A 23,345-nucleotide genomic window follows, 5' to 3' on the forward strand; every position below is an offset into this window, starting at 1 on the left:
CGTGGACGTTGACTATCGGTTCGGGCTGGGCTCGAGCAGCTCGCGAGTGAGTTTCGGAGCAGGGCCTCGACCCCGACAGAGCCTAGAAACAGCTAGGTCCAAGGTACGGATACGGGACGGGATATGGGGCGTTGTGCGTCGACGGGAGCACTTCTCAGCCCTTCATATCTCTTTTTGTTTGGTCCAGAACGATCTATTCGCAGCGGCAGGAACAGAATAGCGACCGGTGTTGAAGAATTTCGCCAGGATGCGAGGTTGCTGCAGCATTAAAGCGACGTAAAACAACGGCAACGAGGGCGACGCCAAGATCAGGGTTGATCGAAGGGTGATTTCTGTGCGAGAGATTTCCAGAGGATGGGGGCTTGTAGTCATTAATAAAGGGCGGGTATTGGGTGACCACTAGCACAGAGTGCGTGCGTGAGAAAGAGAGAGAAGCCAGTCCAGTCCGATTCAGAGTCTGGCTTGGTGTGGTGCGGAGCGATGCGAGACTTGGGCAGCGGTAGCGGGAGCAGTTGTAAGGCAGAGAGATAGCAGCAACCGGGTAAGGCCAGCGAGGTAGCAGCGACAGGGCAGGCAGGTCTTGTCGGCTGGATTCCACACAACTCAGCTGGGAGCTAGGTAAGGTTGTCTCGTCCTGTCTGTCGGGGCTGACTTGCTTCGTGACACGGGGGGGCGTGTCCAGTCAGGGTCGTCGAGGTCGGATCACCGCGAGCTTGGCCGGCAAGCCAGAGACACTGCGCGAGATGCGGGCAGGATGCAGACTGTCGGGGTTGATGCAAGAAGCGAGGGGAGGGAACGAAAAGGGGACCAGGAATGGAGAGGGAGGTGTGCAGAGAGAGGGGAGAGGGAAAAGACAAGAAATGGGAAGACGAGGGGCAGAGGAAACAATTTGTGAAAATGGCCGGTAGGGAAGGTGAGGGAAACCAAGTCACGTCGTCACCAAAAAAACTAGATAGGTGTGGTGGGCAGGCACAGGTACAGGCACAGGCACAGGCACAGGCATGATAGGTGCAGGAAAGCAGGGTAAAGACGTGGAAGGGAGCTGGAGGAGCGGCGTGGGATGCCAGGGGACCTGCGAAAAGGAAGGGGACGGGGACGGGAGAAAAAAAAACATGGGAAACTGCAAAATGGAAATGGAGCATATGGCAATTTTGAGCGTCCGGGACATGGAATTCTGCAAAAACAACCCCTCCACCCCGCCCAAGAGCACCTCCTACGCAATCGCCTTCCCACTAACGATGCACCTCTGCCACCGCTGTAGGATGGATGACTGGGCTGCTAATCGCCCTGGATTGGGCAGTTTCCAGCGCACCAATGGGCCGTCCAGCACCTGCTACGGTGCGTGCTCTCCCTTACACTGGCACGTCATGTCTCCATGCCTTGCCATGCCTTGGGGAACTGCACGGTCCAGCTGTCCATTGCAATGGTTCCAGAGCTTAGATTCCAGGGGCTCTACGCAACGATCATCCCCTGTGGCTGCCGCCTGCGGAGCCACTGTCCGGAGCAAACGCCCCGACATCACGGCGGTCAAAGAAACCATCGCCGCTGCTGTTTGGCTGCGCGAGGCATCAAATTGGGTCGCGGTGGATCTGCTTTGCCGCTAGAGCCAGTGCTGGATGCTTTGCCTTAATCGGTTAGGCATTATTGCCAGCTTCCGTGGATCCTTCTCGGCCTTCTGGAAACACCGTACCCAGCATCACGTATTCGGATCGTGCATCACTAAGGTACCACACTTACGTGCTCACTTGGGTCGGTATGAATAAATAGAGTGCAGTTGTCGCGTTCGACAACTGTATGACGAGAGGTGTTTGACTGCCACGTTGAACCGAGGTGGTTGTGGTGGTGGTGGTGGTCTGGTCCGAAGTAAGGGAAGACTGTTGGTTGGCTTGTCAGATGATGCAATCCACCATGTAAGGCAGTGTGTATCCTTTTACCTTTGAGCAACGTGTGCGTTCTTCTTAATCTCGAGCTACCTTACTTACATAGCAAACCAAATCTTGAAGCTTCGAGTCTGACAGCTCGTTGCTTGCTGTCATGCATGCAGGCAAATGAGTGTTAGTGACCTTCCTTGGCGACCTTATGTACCCGAACCGCCGTGCAGTGCAAGCATGCCCGGGCAAGTCGGAAACGACCTACTGGATTGCCTAAGCTAAGGTATGATCAACGTCGTCGCCATCGCCTGTTATTACTTTGCCATTGTTTAGAGTCACTGCCTGCCGCTGTTTGCCTTTCTAGTTGGAGACCAACTAATTTTCCTCTGCCTAGGCGACTGCATTTGCTGTGTACTTGACTTTGATGAGGACGACGACGAGGGACGACGATGATAGCAACGATGATAGCGGCTACAACGGTAACGACGATAGCGAGCACACAGAAAACGTAGTCGCTCTAGCACACGAAACACAGGATGTCTGTTATTTTACCTTCTTTATGCCCAGCTTAGCTACCTACCTACTTAGGTCTACCAGGTAAGCTAGCCCGACCATTGGCAGAAAAAAAAAAAAGAAAAAAAAAGGCAAGATGGAGGGATTGGGAAGTCCGAGTCTTATCGTTGTCTTATCTGACACCTAGCCATATCTTATCTAATCAGACCACGATCATAGTGGTGCGCTCCTTCCAGGTTCCCGACGCGTGCGTGCCTGCTGCGCGTCGAGAAGCCGATGGCAGCCTGCTCCAAGGCAACCTAGAACGACTATATCCCGTGCACCCCTCCAAGCACAAAACAAACTGCTTCCCATATCCGCCTCGATCTTGATCTACTTTACCCTTCTTCAAATTCACACTGTTCTTTTTACCAAAGTATCATCCGAATCGGGCTAACGGCCTTCCGAGGCACTGCCCGCGATGTCCAAGATCGATAAGTTGTCCGTCCAGGGCATCCGCTCCTTCGGCGGCAGCCGTGAAACCATATCATTCTACACACCTCTAACTCTCATCGTTGGATACAACGGCTCCGGAAAGACGACCATCATCGAGTGCCTCAAGTATGCCACCACCGGCGAGCAGCCACCCAACAGCAAAGGGGGTGCTTTTGTCCATGACCCTAAGGTACGCACCCACCCACCCAGAACTCTCCAACCTTCTCAAGCTGACAGTTTGTAGTTGTGCGGAGAAAAGGAAGTCCTAGCCCAGGTCAAGCTCGCCTTCACATCGACTAGCGGCCTCAAGTTCGTTGCCACTCGCAGTCTTCAATTGACCGTCAAGAAAACTACGCGATCACTCAAGACCCTCGAGGGTTCCTTGGCCTGCAACAACAATGGCGAGCGCACAGTCACTTCCAGCAGAGTGGCGCAGATGGACGAATGGATTCCGAGAGAGCTTGGTGTCTCCCGAGCCATCCTCGACTACGTCATCTTCTGCCACCAGGACGAGTCCCTCTGGCCCATGAGCGAACCTGCCGCGCTAAAGAAACAGTTCGACCAGATTTTCGAGGCGATGCGATACACCAAGGCTGTCGACAACCTGAAGCTCCTCAGGAAAAAGCAGGGTGAGGAGCTTTCCAAACTCAAGATCTTTGAAGAGCAGGACAGGATCAATAAGGAGAAAGGCGACCGAGCTGAGAAGCGGGCTACTGAGCTAGAGGCCGAGATTGAAGCAGCCAGAGCGAAGTGCAAGACAATGTCGGCTGAGATGGAGGACCTACAAGAGCAGATTCGCGAGAAGCACGAACAAGCAAACAGTTTCCTCCGCATCGTCAACGATCTCAAGTTCAAGCGGGATCAGCTCACCTACCGCGAGGGCGCCATTTCCGATCTCAAGATGACCCTGGAGGAACTCTCAGAGGACGACGAGTACCTCAAGAACGCGCTTGAACAGTACGAAGAGCGCATGTCACGATACCAGGAGGAAGCGGACGAAAACAAGACCCAGTACAACGAGCTTCAAAGGGACATGACCAACTCTCGCAAGGAGCTGTCTCTGAAGTTGGCGGAGCAGGGAAAGCATCAATCCGACAAGGACAAGTACGAGCGTCAACTTCAGTCTCGCATGGAGCTGGTCCGACAGGCCGCGGAAATGCACGGGTTCCGGGGCTACGACGGTGACCTGAAGGACAGCCAGATCAAGACCTTCAACGAGCGCATCCAGAAACTTTTGGCCGACAAGAAGCGCGACTTGGAGCGCGTACAGAAGGAGAACGCCCGCGAGCTGGACCAGGCCACGACCGTCATCACCGAGCTCGAGGGCCGCAAGGCAACTATGACCCAGAACCGAGTATTTGCCAAGCAACGATTGGGTGCGATTGAGAAGCGTGTCAACGTCTTGCAGATGGACATCAACCGCTTGGACATTGACGAGGGCGCCAAAGCCATCTTGGACAGCCAGTTCGAGGATGTCGAGAGCAGGTTGAAGAAAGCCAACGAGTCATTGGTTGCTGCTGATTTCGACGCGCAGCTTCAGCAAGACAACGAGAAGCTGTGGCAGCTCGAGAGCGAGAACGAGAAGCTAGGACGTGAGCTGATGGAGTGCACAAGACTCGCATCCGAGCGTGCACAGCTGGATCTGCGCAAGAAGGAGTTATCGGACCGTAAGCGCAAGTTGGATACTCTGACAAACACATGGAAGCCCAAGCTGGACACTCATGTTGGCACTGCTTGGCAGACAGAGACGCTCGAATCGCAATACCACGATGTCATCAAGAGCCAGAACAAGGTGCTTGCAGAAGCTCGTCAAAAGCGTGAGTCGGCAAGAGACAAACATCAAAAAGTAGACTACCGTCTCAAGAGTGCCAAGGAGACCGGTCAGAAAAAGACAGCCGAGGCGTCGCGCTGCCAGGAGACTGTGGTCAATGCTTTGAAGTCGGTTCGCGACGGTGCCACCATCGAGGACTACGAAGAGGAGTACAAGCTCCACGAGGAGGATGTGGAAACCTACCAAACCGACATCAGCCTTTTGGATGCTTTGGCCGACTACTACCGTGGTTGCCAAAAGACCTTGCAGGATAAGAACAAATGTCGACTCTGCGATCGTGGGTTCGATGATAAGCAGAATGTTGCCAAGTCAAGGTTCTCCGACAAGCTTGTCAAGTTCCTCGACCCTAACAAGAAGGAGAAGGCAGAGGAGGATCTCGCCAACTCCACAAACCTTCTCAACTCGCTGCGTAAAGTCAAGCCGCAGTACGAAACATATCAGCGACTGATGGCCGAGATTCCTGGCGTTAAGGAGGAGTGCTCCTCGCTGGAAGCTGAATGCGAGGCTCTGGAAAGGCAACTAGAGGAGCACGATGCCATCGTCAGCGCCGAGGAAGAGAAGTTGAACGACGTTGAGTCCCTGAACAAGACTGTCATTAACATCACCCAAGCTCTCAAGGACATCAAGGACTCGGAGTCTCAGGTTGACAGAATCATGTCTCAGCAATCGTCGAGCGTTGCTAGCCGAAGTGCTGACGAGATCCACGAACTCCAGGCAACGTGCAACGAGCAGATCAGGTCGTTGAAGAACAAGATTTTAAAGACTTCGACTGAGCGTCAACGCATGAAGGATCAGCTCAACGCTCTGGAGCTGGAGAAGAGTGAGCTGAGGAACAAGCTGAGCAAGGCCCTCAACCAGCTTGAGCGCAAGAAGGACTTCCAGAACCAGATTCAGACCTTGAAGGATGACCAAACTCACCAGAGAGAACTGATCAGCAAGGCAGACGAGGATTTGGAGAAGATCGAGCCTGAGATTACCGAGGCGAGATCAGTGCGAAACGATACTCTGCAGAAAGGTCGTACCAAGGAGCAGGGCATTGTGGAGGAGCGCGACAAGGTTGCCAACTCCGTTACGGAACTAAAGATGGTCGAGTGCGACATTCAGGACTACATCGACCGAGGCGGCCCGTCCAACCTTGCGTCCAACGAGCGCGCCATTGCCGCTCTCGAGAAATCCATCGCTGGATTGGACAAGGAGATTTCGGACTTGACGGTGCGGACTAATAAGCTCAAGCAAGACATTGACAATGGCGACCGGAAGAAGCAGAACATTAGCAACAACATCAAGTACCGCCAGAATCTTCAGCAGCTTGAGGTTCTTCGACGTGACATTCAGGACCTCGAGGCCCGTGATGCCGACGAGGATTACAGGACATTGGCTGCTGAAGCCAAGCAGTTGGAGAATCGTCACAGCCGACTCGTTGCCGAACGCGGCTCTGTCATGGGGCAAATGACGACTAAGGACAAAGAGCTGGAGCGAGTGCTGGAAGAATGGAACCAGGAATACAAGGACGCGGCGAAGAAGTTCCGCGAGTCGCACATCAAAGTCGAGACCACCAAGGCTGCTATTGAAGATCTGGGTCGTTATAGTGCTGCCCTGGACAAAGCAATCATGCAGTATCACAGTCTCAAGATGGAGGAGGTGAACCGTATCGCCGGCGAGCTGTGGCAGAGCACCTACCAAGGTACCGACATTGACACCATCCTGATTCGTTCGGACAACGAGAACGCATCTACTGGCCGTCGCTCGTACAACTATCGGGTTTGCATGGTCAAGCAGGACACGGAGATGGACATGCGTGGCCGCTGCTCCGCTGGACAGAAGGTTTTGGCCAGTATCATCATTCGCCTAGCTCTCGCAGAGAGTTTTGGTGTCAACTGCGGCCTCATTGCCCTCGACGAGCCGACGACCAACCTCGACAAGGACAACATCAAGAGTCTCGCCGAGAGTCTTCATGCCATCATTAAGGCCCGCCAAGCACAGAGCAACTTCCAGCTCATTGTCATCACCCACGACGAGGAGTTTTTGCGACACATGCGCTGCAGCGACTTCTGCGACAGTTTCTTCCGCGTCAGGAGAGACGACAAGCAGAACAGTGTTATTACAAAGGAGAGCATTACGAGAGTATTGTAAGGCGTATGTGCGTATTCTGGTGTTTACAGCGGATTGGGGTAGGACGGTTTACAAAAAGCATGGCGTTCTGGTCATTTCTTATGGTCACTGTAGTCAATACGACTACGTTTGCTTAGGGTTAGACGTATGATAAGCGTGAAATGAGCCCAATTGAAGAAGATACCTTTATCACATGTGATATCGTCCTCAATTGTGCGATTTTAGTCCCGTTCGTCCTATTCTCGTGAGAATACCACCACGTCGGAATATTATCACTGACACTAAAAGAGGTTCGGGGTGAAAACGGTTCATGGTATCATGGCCCCCTTCTTGTACACGAGCGAGCATTCAAACGCTACTCAATCCCGGGCGGCGGAGCAGTTCTCTCCTTCTTCTCCTCGTCCTCAACCTTGGGCGCCTTGGCCTCTGATTCCTCTTCCTCCTTGACATCAGTCTTCATCTCCTCGTCCTCGTCTTCCTCCTTGGGCTTCACCTCGGCGTCGGCTTCCTCCTTCACCTCGCCATCCTTCTTCTCCTCGTCGTCTTCTTCCTTCTTCACCGGGGGAGCATCCTCGCCCGCGGTGACGACGTCCCCATCGCCCTCCTTGATCTTCTTGCTCGCGAGACCCTCGAGCTCCGCGTCCGCATCCCGTTTGGAATGTGACGTGACGGCGCTCGTCTCCGAGGCGGCGTCGTCGCCGGCAGTGGTGGATTCCGCCTCCATCGTCACCGACGAGGCGTCCTCCGTCTGCGAGTCCTCGTCAGCCGCCGGGGGCGTGTTGGACGCGGCCTTGCGGCCCACGGCGGCCTCGACGTCGATGCCCTGCATTTCCATGCCCGGGCCGCCGACGAAGCTCGTCGTGACGCTCTGCGGGCCGAGGTCCTCGGCGCCAATCTCCTCGGGCCCGCGGGCGTGCGGGACCTCGCTCTCGTCTTCAGCCGCAGCACCACCGCCAGGTTGCTGCTTCTCGGGGCTGTTGCCGCCGCCGCTTTCACCACCGCTGCCAGGGGAGGAGGAGCCGCCCGCGGCGGCGGCGGCGCGGAGGGCGGCGGCCTGCAGATGTGCTTCTTCTGTTTGTCGCGCGAGTTGGTTGACTGGAACGACGCCCTGCTCCTGCTCCTGTCGCAGTAACTCACCTTGCGTTATGCCTGCTGGGCCTGCTGCTGGGCCGCCTGCCGTGCTGATGTGGCCCGTGGCGCCCATGGACGGGATGCCGTTGACGCTGACGCTGACGGTCTCGATGCTGCCGACGCCGTTGGGGCCGTCGATGGTCTCCGTGGACTCGGTGCGGATCTCGGCGGGCCCGCTGTTGGAGCCGCCGCCGCTGGAGGAGGCGGGCGAGGCGGAGCCCGGGGAGGGCCGGCGCGTGAGCCAGGGGATGGGGGTTAGTAGGGCGCCACCGAGGGCTTCGTCGGTGCCGACGGTCGAGGCGACCGAGTTTGTCGAGTTGCCCCAGGAGACGGCGGCGGCGGGGTCCGGGGGGGAGGAGGAGCCGTTTGCGTTGTTGTTATTATTGCTGCCGAGAGCGCCGTTGGAGAGGAGCGTCATGGCCGAGACGTCGGGGATGGCGGGCGGGAGGGGGTAGATGTTTGCGCCGCTGGTGACATGAACAACTCGGTCGACGGCGTGGAGGTAGGAGGCCAGGTGGCGGTAATGGCGGCGTGGCTCGATGACGAGCTCCGCGAGGCGCTGGATCGTATGCGGGGGGTACTTTGGGAAGCTGGCGAGGACGGACTTGATCTCGATGAGCATGGCCTCGATCTGGGCCGGTAGGGAACCCGGGTCCGTTGTGGCAGCGGCGGCGTCGGTCGCATCGCTTTCGGCGGCCGGGGCCGGGGCGGTCGGTTGGCTGTTCTCCTTGTCTGCTTCCTGTGACGACGACGGTTCGGCGGCGGGCTCGAGGGGTGGCGGTTGTTGTTGGCCTGGTGGGTTAATGTGTTGAGGGAGGGGTGGCAGATTCGGGATAGGAAAGTCATTGTGAGCTATCTAGAAGAACATTCGCAAAGCGAACGTGTGAGCGCGCCCTGCGGGAGGCCAAGAGGAGTTTTCGGATGGGCGGTTTGAGGGAGGGGAGGCGGGAGTGAGTTGAGGTCGGTCGGCGATCGGGACATACCTTATCTAGCCTCGTGATGATGTCTTGCGACATGGCAGGCCATAGACCGCTTTGCGACGTGGTTAGCGATGGCGCGTCGATCTGGTGGGAGAGAGTGGCGATTGGCTTACTAGTCCATGTGGCCGCCTGACGCGACCGTCCGCAAGAGGTCGTCGTCGACCTCGATCTCCATTTCTGAGGGCATGGAGTCGTTTGGGTGGTGTTTTTATTGGGAAGAAGAGAGCTATTCCCGCTGACGTCGCGTGCTGGGGGCAAGGAAAGCGCGACTGGTCGGAAAGTTGGAGAGATGCGCTTAAACGGGTTGCGCCCCGCGCCAAAAATAGCTTCGCGTAGAGAGGTTAATGCAGATACAGGAACGTTGAGCCGTTGTGTTTGGAATTCCTTTTGCAACCTGAAAGATGCTAGGAGACGTCGAAAATGTGACCTGTGTTTTGTTACCGGGTAGTAGGGGTGCAGCAGGACTGCAGAGGTTCCCGAGGCTCAAAAGCTACGGTGGATACAGAGTGTGACGCCAGAGTTGCAATGGCGGGTTGCCGACAAGTCGGTACTGCACACTCACTAGAAAATCTAGTGCAAAAAAAGTTGGCTTTCAAGAAATTGAGACAATTAAGAAGGAAATCATCCTAATAATATCCATATGTTATAACAACATGCTGGGATATACTCCTAAGGCCTTTGCGCGCTGGTGTTATTGTCATGATGGTCAATGACGAAGCTATTTCTTTGCTCATGTTCGTTCACTCAGTCCGAACATCCACTTCGGGTCTCATCTTTTTTATCGTGGCATTTCAGATCGTGGTTGTTTTCCTGAAAAGTCAGATGGCAGCATCCACATAAAAACCACCAGACGCATCAACATAAAGGCAGTCATCTAATTGAAGCATTCCGTTGTCTGCGTCCCAGCGTATGCTTGCTGCGGTGTGCTAGGACCGAGTGCATGTCGAGCAAAATGGCAAAAATAGAATGATCGATGCAGGGATCGAACCTGCGATCCTCTGCGTGTAAAGCAGATGCCTTAAACCGCTGGGCCAATCGACCAGTATTAGTTGTTAAGCCGGGAATTTTTAGCACCTAAGGAGCGCGGAAGCTGTTGCTGTCGGAGACAGCAACAAACTCACATGCACCAGCGTATTAACGCTTTCTTGATCGTTTGGAGTTCCAAGCCGTGATCTGTTTAGATATTACCTGCGACATCAAATGAACATTGGTTCGAATGACGTGGGGAATGAGGAGCTTGAGGGGACCATCGGGCGTCGCCCGTTGAGCTTCAATTTTGGTGGAGGAAAGAGTTGACAACGAAACTTACTACCTACCTGTAGTACCACACCTTCGTGTTAACTCCCACGCGAACTGGCGATGTTTCTTAAAGTGATTAATTCTAAGCCCCTATGTTCTATGATTGTTCACTGGGATGAAGCATACAGCGTATTTGGTCTGCAGGTGCGCAGGCGTCCTCAATTCATCGAGGACAAGATGGAATTTTCCCTGTAGCGTTGTCTCCCCTTCTACCAGATACAACAACTCCAGATTCCCCCAGAATTTGTACAATCAAGGTGTCTTTGGAAAACAGGAACGGGAAAAGGCAAAGAAGACATTACGGTATCATGTCTCAACCTTCCTACCCTTCGCAAACTGCACCTGAGAAGTGCTAACAGCCCACACGTGACGCTAGTGGGGTAGTTAAGAAAGGTACTCAAAATTTCTTCCTCCCACTCACATTCTTTCTCACCTCCGTTCCGCCAACCACACTCGCAACAAATAACCTCTATTTTCACACTCAAATTTCCATATCCTTCCCCAACAACTCTCAAAAATGGCTCGCGTCAAGAACAAGGCTAGCGACACCCTCGCCCAGCGTCTCGCTCTCGTAGTGAAGTCAGGCAAAATCTCCCTCGGCCACGCCAGTACCAAGAAAGCCCTGCGCACCGGCAAGGCCAAGCTGGTCCTCATTGCCGCCAACGCCCCTCCCCTTCGCAAGTCGGAGCTCGAGTGTATGGCGAATTCTTGCCCTTGCGATGATAGACTTTGAATGTACTGACTCTGTCACAGACTACGCGATGCTGGCCAAGGTGCCCGTTCACCACTTCAACGGCACCAACATCGAGATGGGAACCGCCTGCGGCCGTCTCTTCCGCTGCGGCACCATGGTCATCCTCGATGCTGGCGACTCGGATATTCTCGCTGATCAGACCATCGGTTAGATCTTTGCAGGTATGTCCCCCCGCGGCGGAAGTATTCTGCGAAGCGTGTGTATGCACGTGGAGAATGTATCGACTGACCGTTTCCCCCTTCCTACAGACCGCCCAGCGCTTGTCAATGGCTCTGATGTCATGGTACGTGAACCAAAACTTCTCAAAACATTCTGCGAAGCGTGTTACGCCGGAACACACGTGGAGAATGCCGACTAACAGGTCGTCCTCTTGACAGCAAGCACCGCACTTGCAAGGAGAACTGATCATAAGGTATGTCTCCCCTTCCAAACCTTCAATTTCCTGCGAAGCGCATTCTGCTTGAATGCGTGGAGGAAAGTATCCTGCGAAGCGCGTCCTTAATGGGCGTGTGGAGGATTGTTCCTACGAAGCATGCCTTGCCAGGCGTGTGGAGGAACGGTTCCTGCGAAGCATGTTATATTAGCATGTGGAGGATTACGACTAACCTCATGATACCTCAGACTATAAAACATCGGGCTGCTGCAGTTTCTCCGACGAGCAGTCCTCTTGAGGAACGGCCCGACTTTATCGACGCGACGCCAGGATACATGAAGGTTGTAGCTAGTAGATAGATCAAAACACAGTGTTTCTCAAGAACCCAAGATCTCTCCCCATCCCAAGCGTGACCATGCCACAACCACTCGAAACGTTCACTTGATAAACAAACAAACATGACCTTAACTTAATTGTATTTACGACTTATACTCTTCCACCTGTTCATGATCTGCCCATGGGCAAAAAAGTGCTGACTAACTGAAAAGCGCCGGTAGGTGACCTGACCGAAGCTTGGCGGGTCCCAGCCAAAATCCGACGTCACACCAGCTTCAAACTGTGAAGCTCCAAGCTTCAAAACGGCTGCACCCAAAAACACCACACCACCACCACCCAAGATGCACCCCTTCAGAGCCACCAGCACGCTCCTCCGCGGCGCCAATGGCCTCGCCCAAGCTTCGCGAAGGTAAATACCCTCCCCATCTCCAAGCAAACCACACAATTGACCAAGACAAACACCCAGCCAAACCCAGGCTCCCCGCCTAATCGCATCCCAAACCCTCCTCCTCCGCCGCACCTTCACCTCCAGCCCTCCCCTCGAGAAGAAGAAGAAATCTCCACCCTCCTACCCGACCGCCGACTCCCCCGCCGTCGTCTCCCGCACATCCCACGCCGCGCCCGACCACGACGCCGACCCAGACGACCCCTCTGGCTCCAAGCACCCGAAGCCAGACCCCGCCGACCCCCTCGACTTCGGCGACGTCGCCTCCCGCTTCGCCTCCCTCGCCACGCACCACATGGACATCCTCAAGAAGATGCAGACAGGCGACCGCTTCTCCCCGGACGCCATCGGCGCCCTCGCCGTGCACCCCGACAAGAAGGACCCCGCGCAGTCCTACCCCCTCCGCGAGCTCGCCGAGATCGTGCCCCGCCCCGGCGGCCGCACCGTTTCTCTCCTGTTGCACGAGAAGGACTACCTCAAGCCCGTCATGTCCGCCGTGCAGGCGTCGCCTGACTTCAACCAGCAGCCGCAGCGCGACCCGGACAACGAGCTCGAGCTGATCCTCAAGGTCGAGCCGCAGAACAAGGACGCCGTCGTGCGCAAGGCGAAGGACGCCGCGCAGGCGTGGCGCGAGAAGATGCGCGCCGTCACGGAGAAGCGCAAGAAGCTGCACACCAAGTGGAACAAGGACAAGCTCATCGTGCCGGACCTGAAGCGGCGCGCGGACACGGAGCTGAAGAAGATTCAGGACAAGGAGATGAAGGGCGTTGATGCGGTGGAGGAGCAGACTATCAGAAAGCTCACGTAGATGTGATGACCTGTGTGTATACAAAACTGTAAAAAAGAGTTCACGTTTCCCTCTTTTTTTTCTCCTTGTGTCCTGTCATCAGGGAGCGAATTTATCACGAGCCTCACAGAGTTGAGGTAGAAGAGACTTTGTATCTAAATGTACAATAACGTTCGTGTTTCTCCTTTTTGTTTTGAGGGGGTCCTTAATCATACAAATGCTCTCGATGCCATCACACTCATGCCTTGGCACCCGCAGCAGCAGCAGGCTTAGCGGCACCCTTGGCCCGGTTGACAAGCTGCGCAAGCTTCTCGTCAAACTTGCCGCTCTCAATCGCGTGGTAGCTCGAGTTCTGCAGGTGCTTCGCCCGCGCGACCTCCAGCGGCTGCTTCGCCCCCAACTCCACAAACTCGGGCCTCACATGCTGACCCTTGACGACCTTGTCCATGATGTACTCCCTCACGGCCTTCTCCGCGCCGGCCTCCAGCTGCTCGGGGGACCTCTTGACGACCCTCATGTTCGTCGTCATCTTCTCCTGCGGCGTGTTCTTGATCGCCTCCACAAACGCCCTCTTGTCCTCCACATCGTCAAAGAAGTGCGCCCCGTCGCCGCGGAACGCAAGCTCCGTCGCCACGTGCTTCGGCAGCGCCCACACGCCCGGCGCAGGCTTCGCCCCGCCGCCGACTTCCCTCAGCGCGTCCAGCACCTGCACCGCCTGGTCCAACGGCGCGCCCGTCGCCAGCGCCGGTGTGAAGGCGAGCAGGCTCTCCGCGGTCAAGCGGGGCTCGAAGCGCTCCGGCAGCCCGATGTCGCGCTTGCGGTAGTACAGGTGCTCCTCCTCCGTCGTCGGGCGGTGCCATTCCTCTGCTTCGGTCGACTTCGGCTCCCTCCGATCCTCCTCGCCGTCCGCATTACGTCTGCCGCGACCGCCACGGCCTCCACGACCGCCACGGCCTCCACGGCCGCCGCGGCCTCTCATCATGCCGCCCCGTCCTCCACCACGACCGAAGCCGCCGCGGCCGCGCTGGAATCCACCGCCTCTGCCTTCGCCGAATCCGCCACGGCCACCACCCCTGGCACCAAGACCGCCGCCACGGCCGCGGAAGCTGGTGGGAAGCTTGACGAAGTTGGAACCGCCTGAGCTGCTGCCCGGACCGCCGCCCAGGCCGCTGCCCAGGCCACCGCCGAGGCCGCGCTTCGGCAGTGTCTTGACGTCGATGACGCGCGCGGGCTGAGCCGCAGTTGTGTTGTCGGGTTTGGACACTCCTCTGGTCGATCCGCTGCTCAGAATCTGGCTGATTTCGCTCGCGGCGTTGCGGGATCGTTCGCGGCCGGAGAGGGGTGCTCTCGTCGGGGCACCATTGCCGTTGGAGTTGTTCGAGGAGTCGGACTCGGCGAGACGCAATTGTGTGGTGGAAAAGGTGCGGATGTATGATTTGACGGCAACGACGTCTGGCCTTATGCGGCCGCCGGCCGATCGCAGGGCCTGGGGGTGCATTGTTGGAGGTTTTGAGGACCGAGGCCGCGATGCGTTGCTTTGGCGTGGCCGTCGTGGTTGCTGCTGGACTGAGGTGAGGTTTGAAGCTTGAGAAATATTCGCGGTTAGGTAAGCAGGTGTGGGTGGGTCTGAGTACCCGGGGAACGTAGGGGGAGAGGCCTTCAACATCACGACCCCGTGTCTAGTAAAGCTACCCAATCAGGCACTAGTATTGATTAACAAAATCCTATCCTGGCTCGGCTTTCCAACGCCGAGAGTCTATCATGACAGAAGAGTTGCTGAACTTGAACATATTGGTATGCGTTTGGGTAGGTCATTACTGGATGCATCAACCCAACAGCGCTCACGAACAACAGCCCACAAGGATTTACACAACACGTCCAAACGTAACGTATCGTACTATGAATTCGTTGAGAAACATTTCATTGTCAATGGGTTAACACCCGCCGCCGGTATACCAGTGTTGCGTTCTCACTCCGTATGCAATCCGCTCCAGACTCCACGTCTTTGATTCTCCGGATGCTTCCGTCTCTGAAATGCCAGTCCCATAACCAATTAAACCAACCCATCCTCCAGGGTCTTTTGATGCCAGTTCCCCCTATGAACGCCAATCTGGCTAGTCTCTCTATGCGATAGAGACTGCGACCAGATATGTAAAAGGAAGCCTACCCCCCGCTTCGGTCCCGGTATCCGGGCACTCTGAATGCTCATGATGACACGACTCGGCTTGCTGGTGTCAAGCTCTAACTGAGTATGCTGAAGTCTGCCCCTCAATTTGAGACGATAGTCTCTGTGGTAGAGAGTTTCTTATATTTTGCAACCAACTCATTGATCTTGGGTATCAATTCAGGTATTCTGAATGGCTTGGAAATCACGTCATCCTGTAAACATGTTAGTAGAGCCCGAGTTGAGGTACCGGGAAATAACCACTTACAATGCCGGCTTCTTTCGCGCTTTCGATTTGCTCAGGCCGCGCGTAAGCCGTAACGGCAATGATGGGGATGTGAGTGATGAGAGTTCCTTCCCTCTCCAATTCGCGAATGCGCCTCGCGCACGTCATGCCATCCATGACCGGCATCTCTAGATCCATCAGGATAACGCTGAGGTCGAAACCTTCCGCCTCTTTTCCAGACCAGAAACGAGACTTCTTGAGTTGATCCAGTGCTTCCCCGCCGTGGTTCGCAACATGCGTGTTGTTGCCACAATTCCTTAATTGCTTCTGGAGAACTCGCTGGTTCACAATGTTGTCTTCCACAATCAAGACGTCCAGAGGTGGAGGTCCCTCTGGGACGGGCTTCCGGTAGGATGCCCGCCGTGGCAGAGAGTTCGGGGGAGGGGGCGTCGATGGCGAAGATGTCGGTGCTTTGATCGGTCTGGCAAGGTTCAAAGCCGATAATGTTGTCGAGTCTACGCTCGGCGCGGGCGTCTTGCGGCACTTCACGTAGAATGCAAAAGTGCTACCAATACCCTTCTCCGAGATGACGCCGATCTGGCCGCCTTGTAATTCAGCAAGCATTCTCGAGATGAACAAGCCCAGACCTGAGCCGCCATACTGCACGTGAGTGCGCGGTGAGGCTTGCGAGAACCTCTGGAACAGGAGCTTCTTCTCGTCTTCCCGAAGGCCAGGGCCTGTGTCCTGGACCGAAAAGTGAAGGTTGATTTCTTCTCCCTCGCCCCAATCCTTTTCTTGGGTCAGGGCCTTGACATCCTCCTTACGGCTGGGGAAGAATGAAACACCCTTCTGGGTAACTTCGCGGATATCTTTGGAGGCGCTCATGCTCATGATGATCTCGCGCTTTTCACGGCCTTGGGTGAACTTGATAGCGTTGGTCATCAGGTTGATCAAGACTTGTCTTAACCTAGACGGGTCTAACCTGACCCAGTCAACAGCATGCTTGTAAAATGCCTGCTCAATTGAGAATTCCAGACGAATGTCGTGCGTGCTCAACTCCGATTCGAACATCTTGATGACGTGTCGCACAATCGTGACGGGGTGTGAGTCGACCGGGGTCACCAACAACAGTTGAGAGTCCAGCTTGGAGAGTGTCAGAACATCATCTACGATGCGTTTCTGATGGCTAGCGCAGAGGTTGATTGTGTTGGCAGCCTCCGTACAGCCGTCCAACAATACCTCGAGCTCCTTATGGTCTGACTGTTGTCCTCGGAACTCCGTGATGCTGTTGACAATCTCATCTGCGCACTGAAGCACCGCACTAAGGGGGTTGCGCATCTCGTGGCTGGTGATGTCGATGAAGTTCTCCTGCTGTCGCTTGAGTTCCACCGCTTCTTCTCTTCGTTGCTTCTGGAAATCCTCGGCCCATTTCTGCGGCGAAATGTCGGTGATACAGCCAAAGATGCTCTTGAGGGTGCCGTGCTCGGTCTTCTCCGGGAACGCACTCATCAACACCCAGGTGTCGATGGTGTTGCGTCCGTTTTGCCGACTGCATTTGAATCGAAATTCGACGGTAACAGCCTCCTTGTCTTCGATAAGCTTCTTCCACGAGCGTTCGAGACCTGAACGGTCTTCCTCCCTGACGCTTTGCATCCATGTGTTGACGCTGTCTTCGGTGCGCGGATGCCTGGATATTTGCCACCACATATCATTGGCGAAGTTAATATGGCCCTTGTCATTAGCAATAAAGATGCCAACTGGTGCAAACTCGGCCATTCGGCTGAACTTGTACTCGCTTTCCACCGCCTCTTGGGTTCTCAAGTAAAGCTCCATCTGCAGCTCTTGGCGATCCAGTGCAGCAAGACGAGCGGCCCTCTGGCCCCGTTTAATTTCCTCTTCGAATAGCACAACTGAGGCCATCGATGTCGCCAGCTGTCTGGAGAGTAGATGAATGAAAAGCTGGTAGTCGTCGTCGTATGGTCTGCGGGGGTTAGTACCCAAGACGATGAAGCCCACCACTGACTCTCCTGCCGTTGTAGGATGCACAGGCAAGATGACAATTGTCTTCGATGGGTCACCGAAACCTCTCCAATCCATGCCCTCGAGCAGCTTGGACGGAAGGTTGCCGGCTTCCTGAGAGAGAACAATGGGCGCACCCTGCATGGTCATAGACTGACGCATATACGGCGCAAAGCCCTCATCTGAGGACTTGAGATCGAGATGGGTGAGGGCTGTCGGATGCCCGTCAGGAACACCCAAGGAGCCTTCAAGTTGCAAAAGAGGCGGGTGTGCTATACTGCCGGAATGCATTGAAGACACCTCGCTTTCGTTGTCCTCCTTAACAGAATAAATAAGGGCGAAGGGCACGTCCAGGTCATTGAATTCGAGGCCTTCACGAACCCTTGGCCAAAAGTTCCGGACATCCTTAGCGGCCGCGGTCTTCTCGCCAACCTCTCTCAAAGTCAACATGCGGCGTTCGTTCACCTTGCGGCGGGTGTTCTCAAACGCAGGGTTGTAGAGACCGACAATCTGACCGTCGCTTCCCAGCAATGGAATGATTGACCATGAAAAGAAGGTTTCCTCCAAGAAGCCGTGTCGCATAATGAAGAGCTGGTTGTCGTTCTTCATGATTGATGTGCCGTTATCCCAAGCATTGCTTACCACACCCTCCAGCTCCGACCAAATTTCAGCCCAGGCATCCTTGTACCGCATGCCCATGAGCTGTGGGTGTTTCTGACCGGCGAGCTCGACGTACGCCTCGTTGTAGAGGATAACATTGTCTCGGCTCCAGTACATGGCCGCCGGGTGAGGGCTGCCCATGACCATATTAGCCATGGCTCTGAGATCCGAGTTCCAGTGCTCGATAGGCCCCAGCGCGGTGGAAGCCCAGTCGACGTTCCGAGCAAAGCGGATGTGGTCGCTAAGGTCGTCGGTGATTTGAATGCGTGTCCAGTCGAAAGAGGGCTTCATCATGTTTGTCTGGAACACCTGCTGAGTGAACTCGTCCGTGTGATGCCTCCCGCCATCGTCCGCCATTATGCAATCCTCGCCCATGGTTGTGTCATTCATATCGTGGGTATCCGAGACGGCATCACCAAAATAGTCAGGCTCCTCTTCTATTTGCAAGATTGTCGGCTGGGGAGAAGGACCTTTGTGCCGTTGTTCAAGGACCGCCGACTCTTCAGCTAGTGGGGCTGGCGAGTCGGGAGCGGTTGACACAGCACTCATGTTGCCGCTCACGAATCGATAGCGCTTGCGCAAGGTTGAGCAAGTCCACGTGATCCCTCCATAGTTGTGAGATGGAAGGCATACATCCAACGACTCCTGGTTTTTTACGAAACTCATGGCCCACGCTTTGAAATGCGTATACTCAGAATTCTTGATGGCGTCGTCCCCTTCTACTGACAGTAACTCCAAAACACCGAGCGAAGCTCTTAGGGCCGCGTTAGCATACAGCAGGTGAAGCGCCGTCCTTTGGTTGTTGACGGGATTTGCCAGGTCTATAATGAAGGTTGGGCGCTCATCCTGCTCGAGAAGCTCGACAACACCAATATTCCTCAGCTCTGCGATGCCTGGGCCTGTGGACTGGCTGATTGGGCTTCGCGACGAGGTCAAGGTAGCCTCTGCAGAGGAAGACAAGCTACTGCTCCCGGGAGTGCTACCAGACCTAGCAGCGCCACGAGCATGTACGGTGCCGCGGGCCAGACGTACGGTATGGACGCCATCGTTCTCCTCCCTCAGACGGGCCAGCAGAACAGCGGCGGCGTCTGAGGGAGGTAGAGGGTTCGGGCGAGTGGGCATGGGTCGGCGGGTGTTGGAGCGGGAAAAGAACAGAGGGGACGTAACCCCTTGATTTCGTGCAGCCAGTATTGCCGCTGCAGTGGGAGGCCTAGGTAAGTCGATAGTTCTCGGGGGAGCTAGACGGCGCGGCTTCTTCAGCGGAGAGGGTTGTGTGTCGATCTGATGAGTCTCTTCATCCGATAGACGCTTCGCTTGTAGGGGTGCTGGCCTCGTCAGGCGCGGGCGAGAGGGCTCCTCGGTAGGTGAGTATGTGGTGGGAGAGGTCGGATCGGAGGTGGGCGTGAGGAGGGACTTTGAGACGTTGTCAAAGGGATTTTCGCAAGTTGTAGCGCTATACGTCAAACCGTACCGACTAATATCGGGTGTTGTCCATTGTCCCTCGGGGCTGAAGACGTTGGTGGAGGGAGGCGGCGAGGCGGGCAGATAGCGAGGGTTGCTGGACTGTGAACCGGAACCCGGGCCCTGGAGAGGATTGACGGACTCGGCGGCGGGGAAAGCAAAGGCAGGGCTCTCGGGTGTCGCAGCGGCGGTGTTGGAGGTCTTCGCAGCCGGGGTAGCGAAGGGATATGAGTTCGGTGTCTTCGTTTTCGCGGTCTTGGTGGTGGTGTTGTTGATGCTCTTCGGGGGATTCGCGGTGTATCCTGCTGTGGTGTAATGGGGTCGGATCGTCGGGGAGGACTGTGGCAGATAGTGGATGGCGGGTTGTGGAAAAGAGTCGTCGCCCTTCGGCATGAATGCGCAAGAGGGAGGGCAAAGATGGTAGGGCCCAGAAAGTCGGACCGGTCTGGAAATTTTCGTCTCGTGGCTACTCTAAGTGTATGGTTCTCTTCCCCTGCCGAAACTAAAATGATCGTCTTAGCGACAGCGGAGACGGGAGGTGAAGCAGAGTAGCAGTAGCAGCAGCAGCAACAACAGGCGAGGCAAGGCAAAGGCAAGGCCAGCGCAGAGGCGGAAAGGCACGACGACTGAAAGACAAAGGGCACGGACGGGAAGGGCGGGCACAGGCGCAGCACCGAAGAGGCGGAATAGGCGGGCGCGGGCAGGTGAGCACGGGCACCGCACCATGGGAAGAGGTAAGGTACGGTACGAATAAGGCAGTGGAGGGCAGGGTGATGCTGGCCAGGTGGTAAGGTAAGGGTGGAGGTGGGGAGGAGTAGCTGAGGTGCACCGCTTGCCCTGCAGCAGCGACCAGAGGGCGACGAGCAGGAAGCGGAGGAGATTGTGGTGGTTCGAGTTGGCGGTGGTAGCGTGCAAGTGGTCAACCTCAGGTCAGGCACCTCAAGGAACCTTGCCCATCTCAGATACCTCACCTAGCGTGGTAGTGGTAGCGGGTGTAAGAGGTAGTAAGGTACCTCAAGGTAAGGGTAAGGGTAAAGCAGGCAGGTGAAGGTAAGAAACGCTGTAGCGGGTAAGGTGTAAAGTAGAGAGCGGGCAGCGGGTGAAAGGCGCATGCATCACAGGCCTGGTACCCGGCTCTTTCTTTCTTGTGCTGTCCCGTCTGTCGTTGGCGTTGTCGTCGTCGGCGAAGAGCGGAGTGCGACAACGACAACGACAGGCGACGACGACGGGATGTATTGAAGGAGACGGAGACAGAGACAGAGGCCGGGGCCACCCACTGAGAAGAAAGGGAAAGGCCTGCAGCGGAAGGGACTGGACGGACTGGACCCGACTCCGACCTGGACCTGACCAGGACAGGCAGGGCACAATGGGCTGGAGGAGGCTTGGACGAGGGGGCACTTTCCCAGTACGACCGGGGGTGGATAGGTGCAGCGGTGCAGCGGACGGGGGGTGGATGTCGTATCGACTGGGCTGGACTCGGGGCCTTCTCTCTCTTTTTTTCTGCTCCTCCCCTCCCCTTGAAGTGCACTTTGCTTCCACCCCCGACAAGGGAAGCCCAGGAGCTGAGGAAAGGTTCGCGGAAGGAGCCGCAGTTCGCAGCAGCCGGTTGTGGCAGTGACTGTGAAATAAACGTTGAAAGGAAGGGAAAGAAAGCAACGACGATGGACGAGACAGAGGAGAGACGAGGAGACGAGGAAAAGGAACAGCAATTACCAGGATAAGGATGCGTCAACTTAGTCCAATCCAGTCTGTCGGTCTTGGGGTCAACACCACACACGAAGTGCGGTGGACGACTTTGCGTACGCGGTGGGTGAGATGCGATACAATGCGCTGCCGAGGCTGCTCTGCTAAAAGGGCTCTTGGAAGGGTGAACAGTCGGTAGGTAATTACTGGTGTCGTCGGTATTGGTGCTGGCTGGCGCAAGGTGCGTCGAGAGTCGTGTGCGGTACGTGTGCGTGTGCGTGTGAGGTGGCTGCGATGCGTGAGGTGCTGCTGCTGCTGCTGCTACTGCTGCTACTGCTGTGCCGTGCGGCCGTGCTGGCTTGAGCCCTGTGCTTCCGAGTACCCTCGTCCTAGGTCTGTCTTCTCAACAACGGGATAAGTGACGGGCGACTGGCGACTGGTGACTGGCGACTGAGCGAAATGGCGGCGGGCAAGGACACGACGGGATAGGGGTGTATCGCAATTGTCGTGGACCGGTGGGTTAGATGTACGTGGATCGGGGAAGAGAAATCGAGGGGCACTATGGGAAATCGGTATCTCGATGTTGAAGAGGGAGGACAAGGCAAGGGAACGTCGTATTAGCTCTGCTTCGGGTTCGGCTGTTTTTGTTGCGCTTGCTTCTGCCAAAGCATACCATCCGGCTAAGCAAAAACCGACTTGGACTCGTTTGGTTTGGTCTGGACTGCGGCTGGTTTGGTCTGGTCTGGTCTGCAGTGCGGCGCGTTGGTGGCCCTCTGGCCTGTGTCTGCTCAGGTAATCTCTCTCCTCGGAGGCTAACGAAAGGGACTAAGGCAATGCGAGGCAAGGTAGGTCGGAGGAGGCAGAGGACAGGACGGGATGTGTTGGGATGGGACGAGAACGAAGAGGAGGAGGAGCGAGGAGGGCAAGGTCTAGGGTGTGAATGAGTAGGGAGAGAGTGTGCCGCACTCGAATGCCTTAAGGTCCAGTCCAAACCCGCAAGATATGCGACCGCGTGTGTTGTGTAAAGCAGGTCGATTGGGTGTGTGTATGTGTTTGTACGCGTGTGTAACTACTAGGTAGGTAGGCAGGCAAGCAGGTAGGTCTGGCAGAGAGACGACAAGAAAAGGTAGGAGAGACGTAGATGTAGAAAGGAGTCAATATTCCAACAGTCACCATCGCATAACAGATTGGAAAGAAAACATTGATTACATGGCAGGTGCAGTGCAGGTGGACAGCAGCTGCCTGTGCTATGTCATAGGTAGTATGGCATGGCATGGACGCTACGAACAGGAAAGACCCTTCGGCCAAATCCATCCGCGTCCTTCCTTCCTTCCCTCCCGGCGTCGCCATATTCTTGCTTTTTCTTCCTGCTTGGTTTCCGTTACTCACAACCTTGGACCAATCTATCCTCCCCCACAACGAGTGAGGTAAAAGCCAAGCACGACGAGTCCTTACCCCTTCTCGCACTAGGTAGCCCTGCCGACAATGGGCGGCGCTATCGACACTCGACGGAAACATCGACAAGAATGACGGCCCTCGCTGTTTTGATAACTAGCGGCAACGGATCTGTGGTTGCGCCGGACAAAAACCAGACGACTTTTGTGGCACTTGGAACGGCGCGCGTGTTTGAGTCCACCCTATTCCCTATTCCCGACCAGCTTACGACCAGTTACGGCCAGTGTGTCTTCTAACTTCTGTCCCCTTCTCGGCTTCAGGTACCGCAGCTACCTTACCTACCGTACCGATACCGACCAATGCTGGGCCTGCGACGGGTCCCGCGCCGCGGTCGAGGGTGAGGTGGGGATTCGGGTTCACCACGAACTGGGACTGGGAACCGGGGTTGAGAGGGGGCACAGCTGGCAGACGGCAGCGTGGCATTTTAGACCCAGGTCTGGATTCTTGTCGCGACTCGCCCTTTTCCCACAGAATTACGACCTGTGCTTTGTTCGGTACGAGTACCAGGCGCGCACACACACACAACACACAGCACACATCCACACGGTGACTGCTTTGGTGATCCAGCAGCAGCGCGAATCTGCACAATGCAACGGGGGACCATGCCGGTGTTTCTGTCTCCTCTCATGTCGTCTTCTTCTCGTTATTAGGGGATTCCTGCTGCTGGGCTGTCTGCTGTGCAACAACATGCAAGTCGTGTCCCACAGGTCCCTTCCAGACTCCTGCTGATCTTTTCCAGCGAGCCAATGATACCGCTTCGGAGTCAAGTCC

The 23,345-nt window shown here is 55.9% G+C and overlaps 6 protein-coding genes across 6 annotated transcripts; 3 read left to right on the forward strand and 3 right to left on the reverse strand.

The window, feature by feature from the left end:
* Positions 1-2,844: 2,844 nt before the first annotated feature.
* On the forward strand, positions 2,845-6,822 carry rad50 (DNA repair protein rad50; the record flags this gene model as incomplete). The annotated part of the gene is made up of 2 exons (XM_036642611.1): positions 2,845-3,048; positions 3,103-6,822. The coding sequence occupies 2 exons, from the start codon at positions 2,845-2,847 to the stop codon at positions 6,820-6,822; spliced, it is 3,924 nt and encodes a 1,307-aa protein (XP_036491742.1).
* A 334-nt stretch (positions 6,823-7,156) lies between these two features.
* On the reverse strand, positions 7,157-9,087 carry CGCS363_v010763 (uncharacterized protein; the record flags this gene model as incomplete). The annotated part of the gene is made up of 3 exons (XM_036642612.1): positions 7,157-8,788; positions 8,916-8,964; positions 9,026-9,087. The coding sequence occupies 3 exons, from the start codon at positions 9,085-9,087 to the stop codon at positions 7,157-7,159; spliced, it is 1,743 nt and encodes a 580-aa protein (XP_036491743.1).
* Positions 9,088-10,728: 1,641 nt separating this feature from the next.
* CGCS363_v010764 (60S ribosomal protein L30) lies at positions 10,729-11,116 on the forward strand (the record flags this gene model as incomplete). Its single annotated transcript, XM_036642613.1, has 2 exons — positions 10,729-10,906; positions 10,965-11,116. The coding sequence occupies 2 exons, from the start codon at positions 10,729-10,731 to the stop codon at positions 11,114-11,116; spliced, it is 330 nt and encodes a 109-aa protein (XP_036491740.1).
* An 899-nt stretch (positions 11,117-12,015) lies between these two features.
* CGCS363_v010765 (uncharacterized protein) lies at positions 12,016-12,927 on the forward strand (the record flags this gene model as incomplete). The annotated part of the gene is made up of 2 exons (XM_036642614.1): positions 12,016-12,083; positions 12,141-12,927. The coding sequence occupies 2 exons, from the start codon at positions 12,016-12,018 to the stop codon at positions 12,925-12,927; spliced, it is 855 nt and encodes a 284-aa protein (XP_036491741.1).
* A 217-nt stretch (positions 12,928-13,144) lies between these two features.
* CGCS363_v010766 (uncharacterized protein) lies at positions 13,145-14,404 on the reverse strand (the record flags this gene model as incomplete). Its single annotated transcript, XM_036642615.1, has 1 exon — positions 13,145-14,404. One exon carries the CDS (start codon positions 14,402-14,404, stop codon positions 13,145-13,147), a length of 1,260 nt encoding a protein of 419 aa, XP_036491738.1.
* A 770-nt stretch (positions 14,405-15,174) lies between these two features.
* Positions 15,175-19,829, reverse strand: dhkK (Hybrid signal transduction histidine kinase K; the record flags this gene model as incomplete). Its single annotated transcript, XM_036642616.1, has 2 exons — positions 15,175-15,285; positions 15,339-19,829. The coding sequence occupies 2 exons, from the start codon at positions 19,827-19,829 to the stop codon at positions 15,175-15,177; spliced, it is 4,602 nt and encodes a 1,533-aa protein (XP_036491739.1).
* Between the last annotated feature and the right edge of the window lie 3,516 nt (positions 19,830-23,345).

This window comes from Colletotrichum siamense, assembly GCF_013390195.1.
Source record: "Colletotrichum siamense strain Cg363 chromosome Unknown KSG_Cg363_contig07, whole genome shotgun sequence".
In the NCBI taxonomy this organism is placed as follows: Eukaryota; Fungi; Ascomycota; class Sordariomycetes; order Glomerellales; family Glomerellaceae; genus Colletotrichum; species Colletotrichum siamense.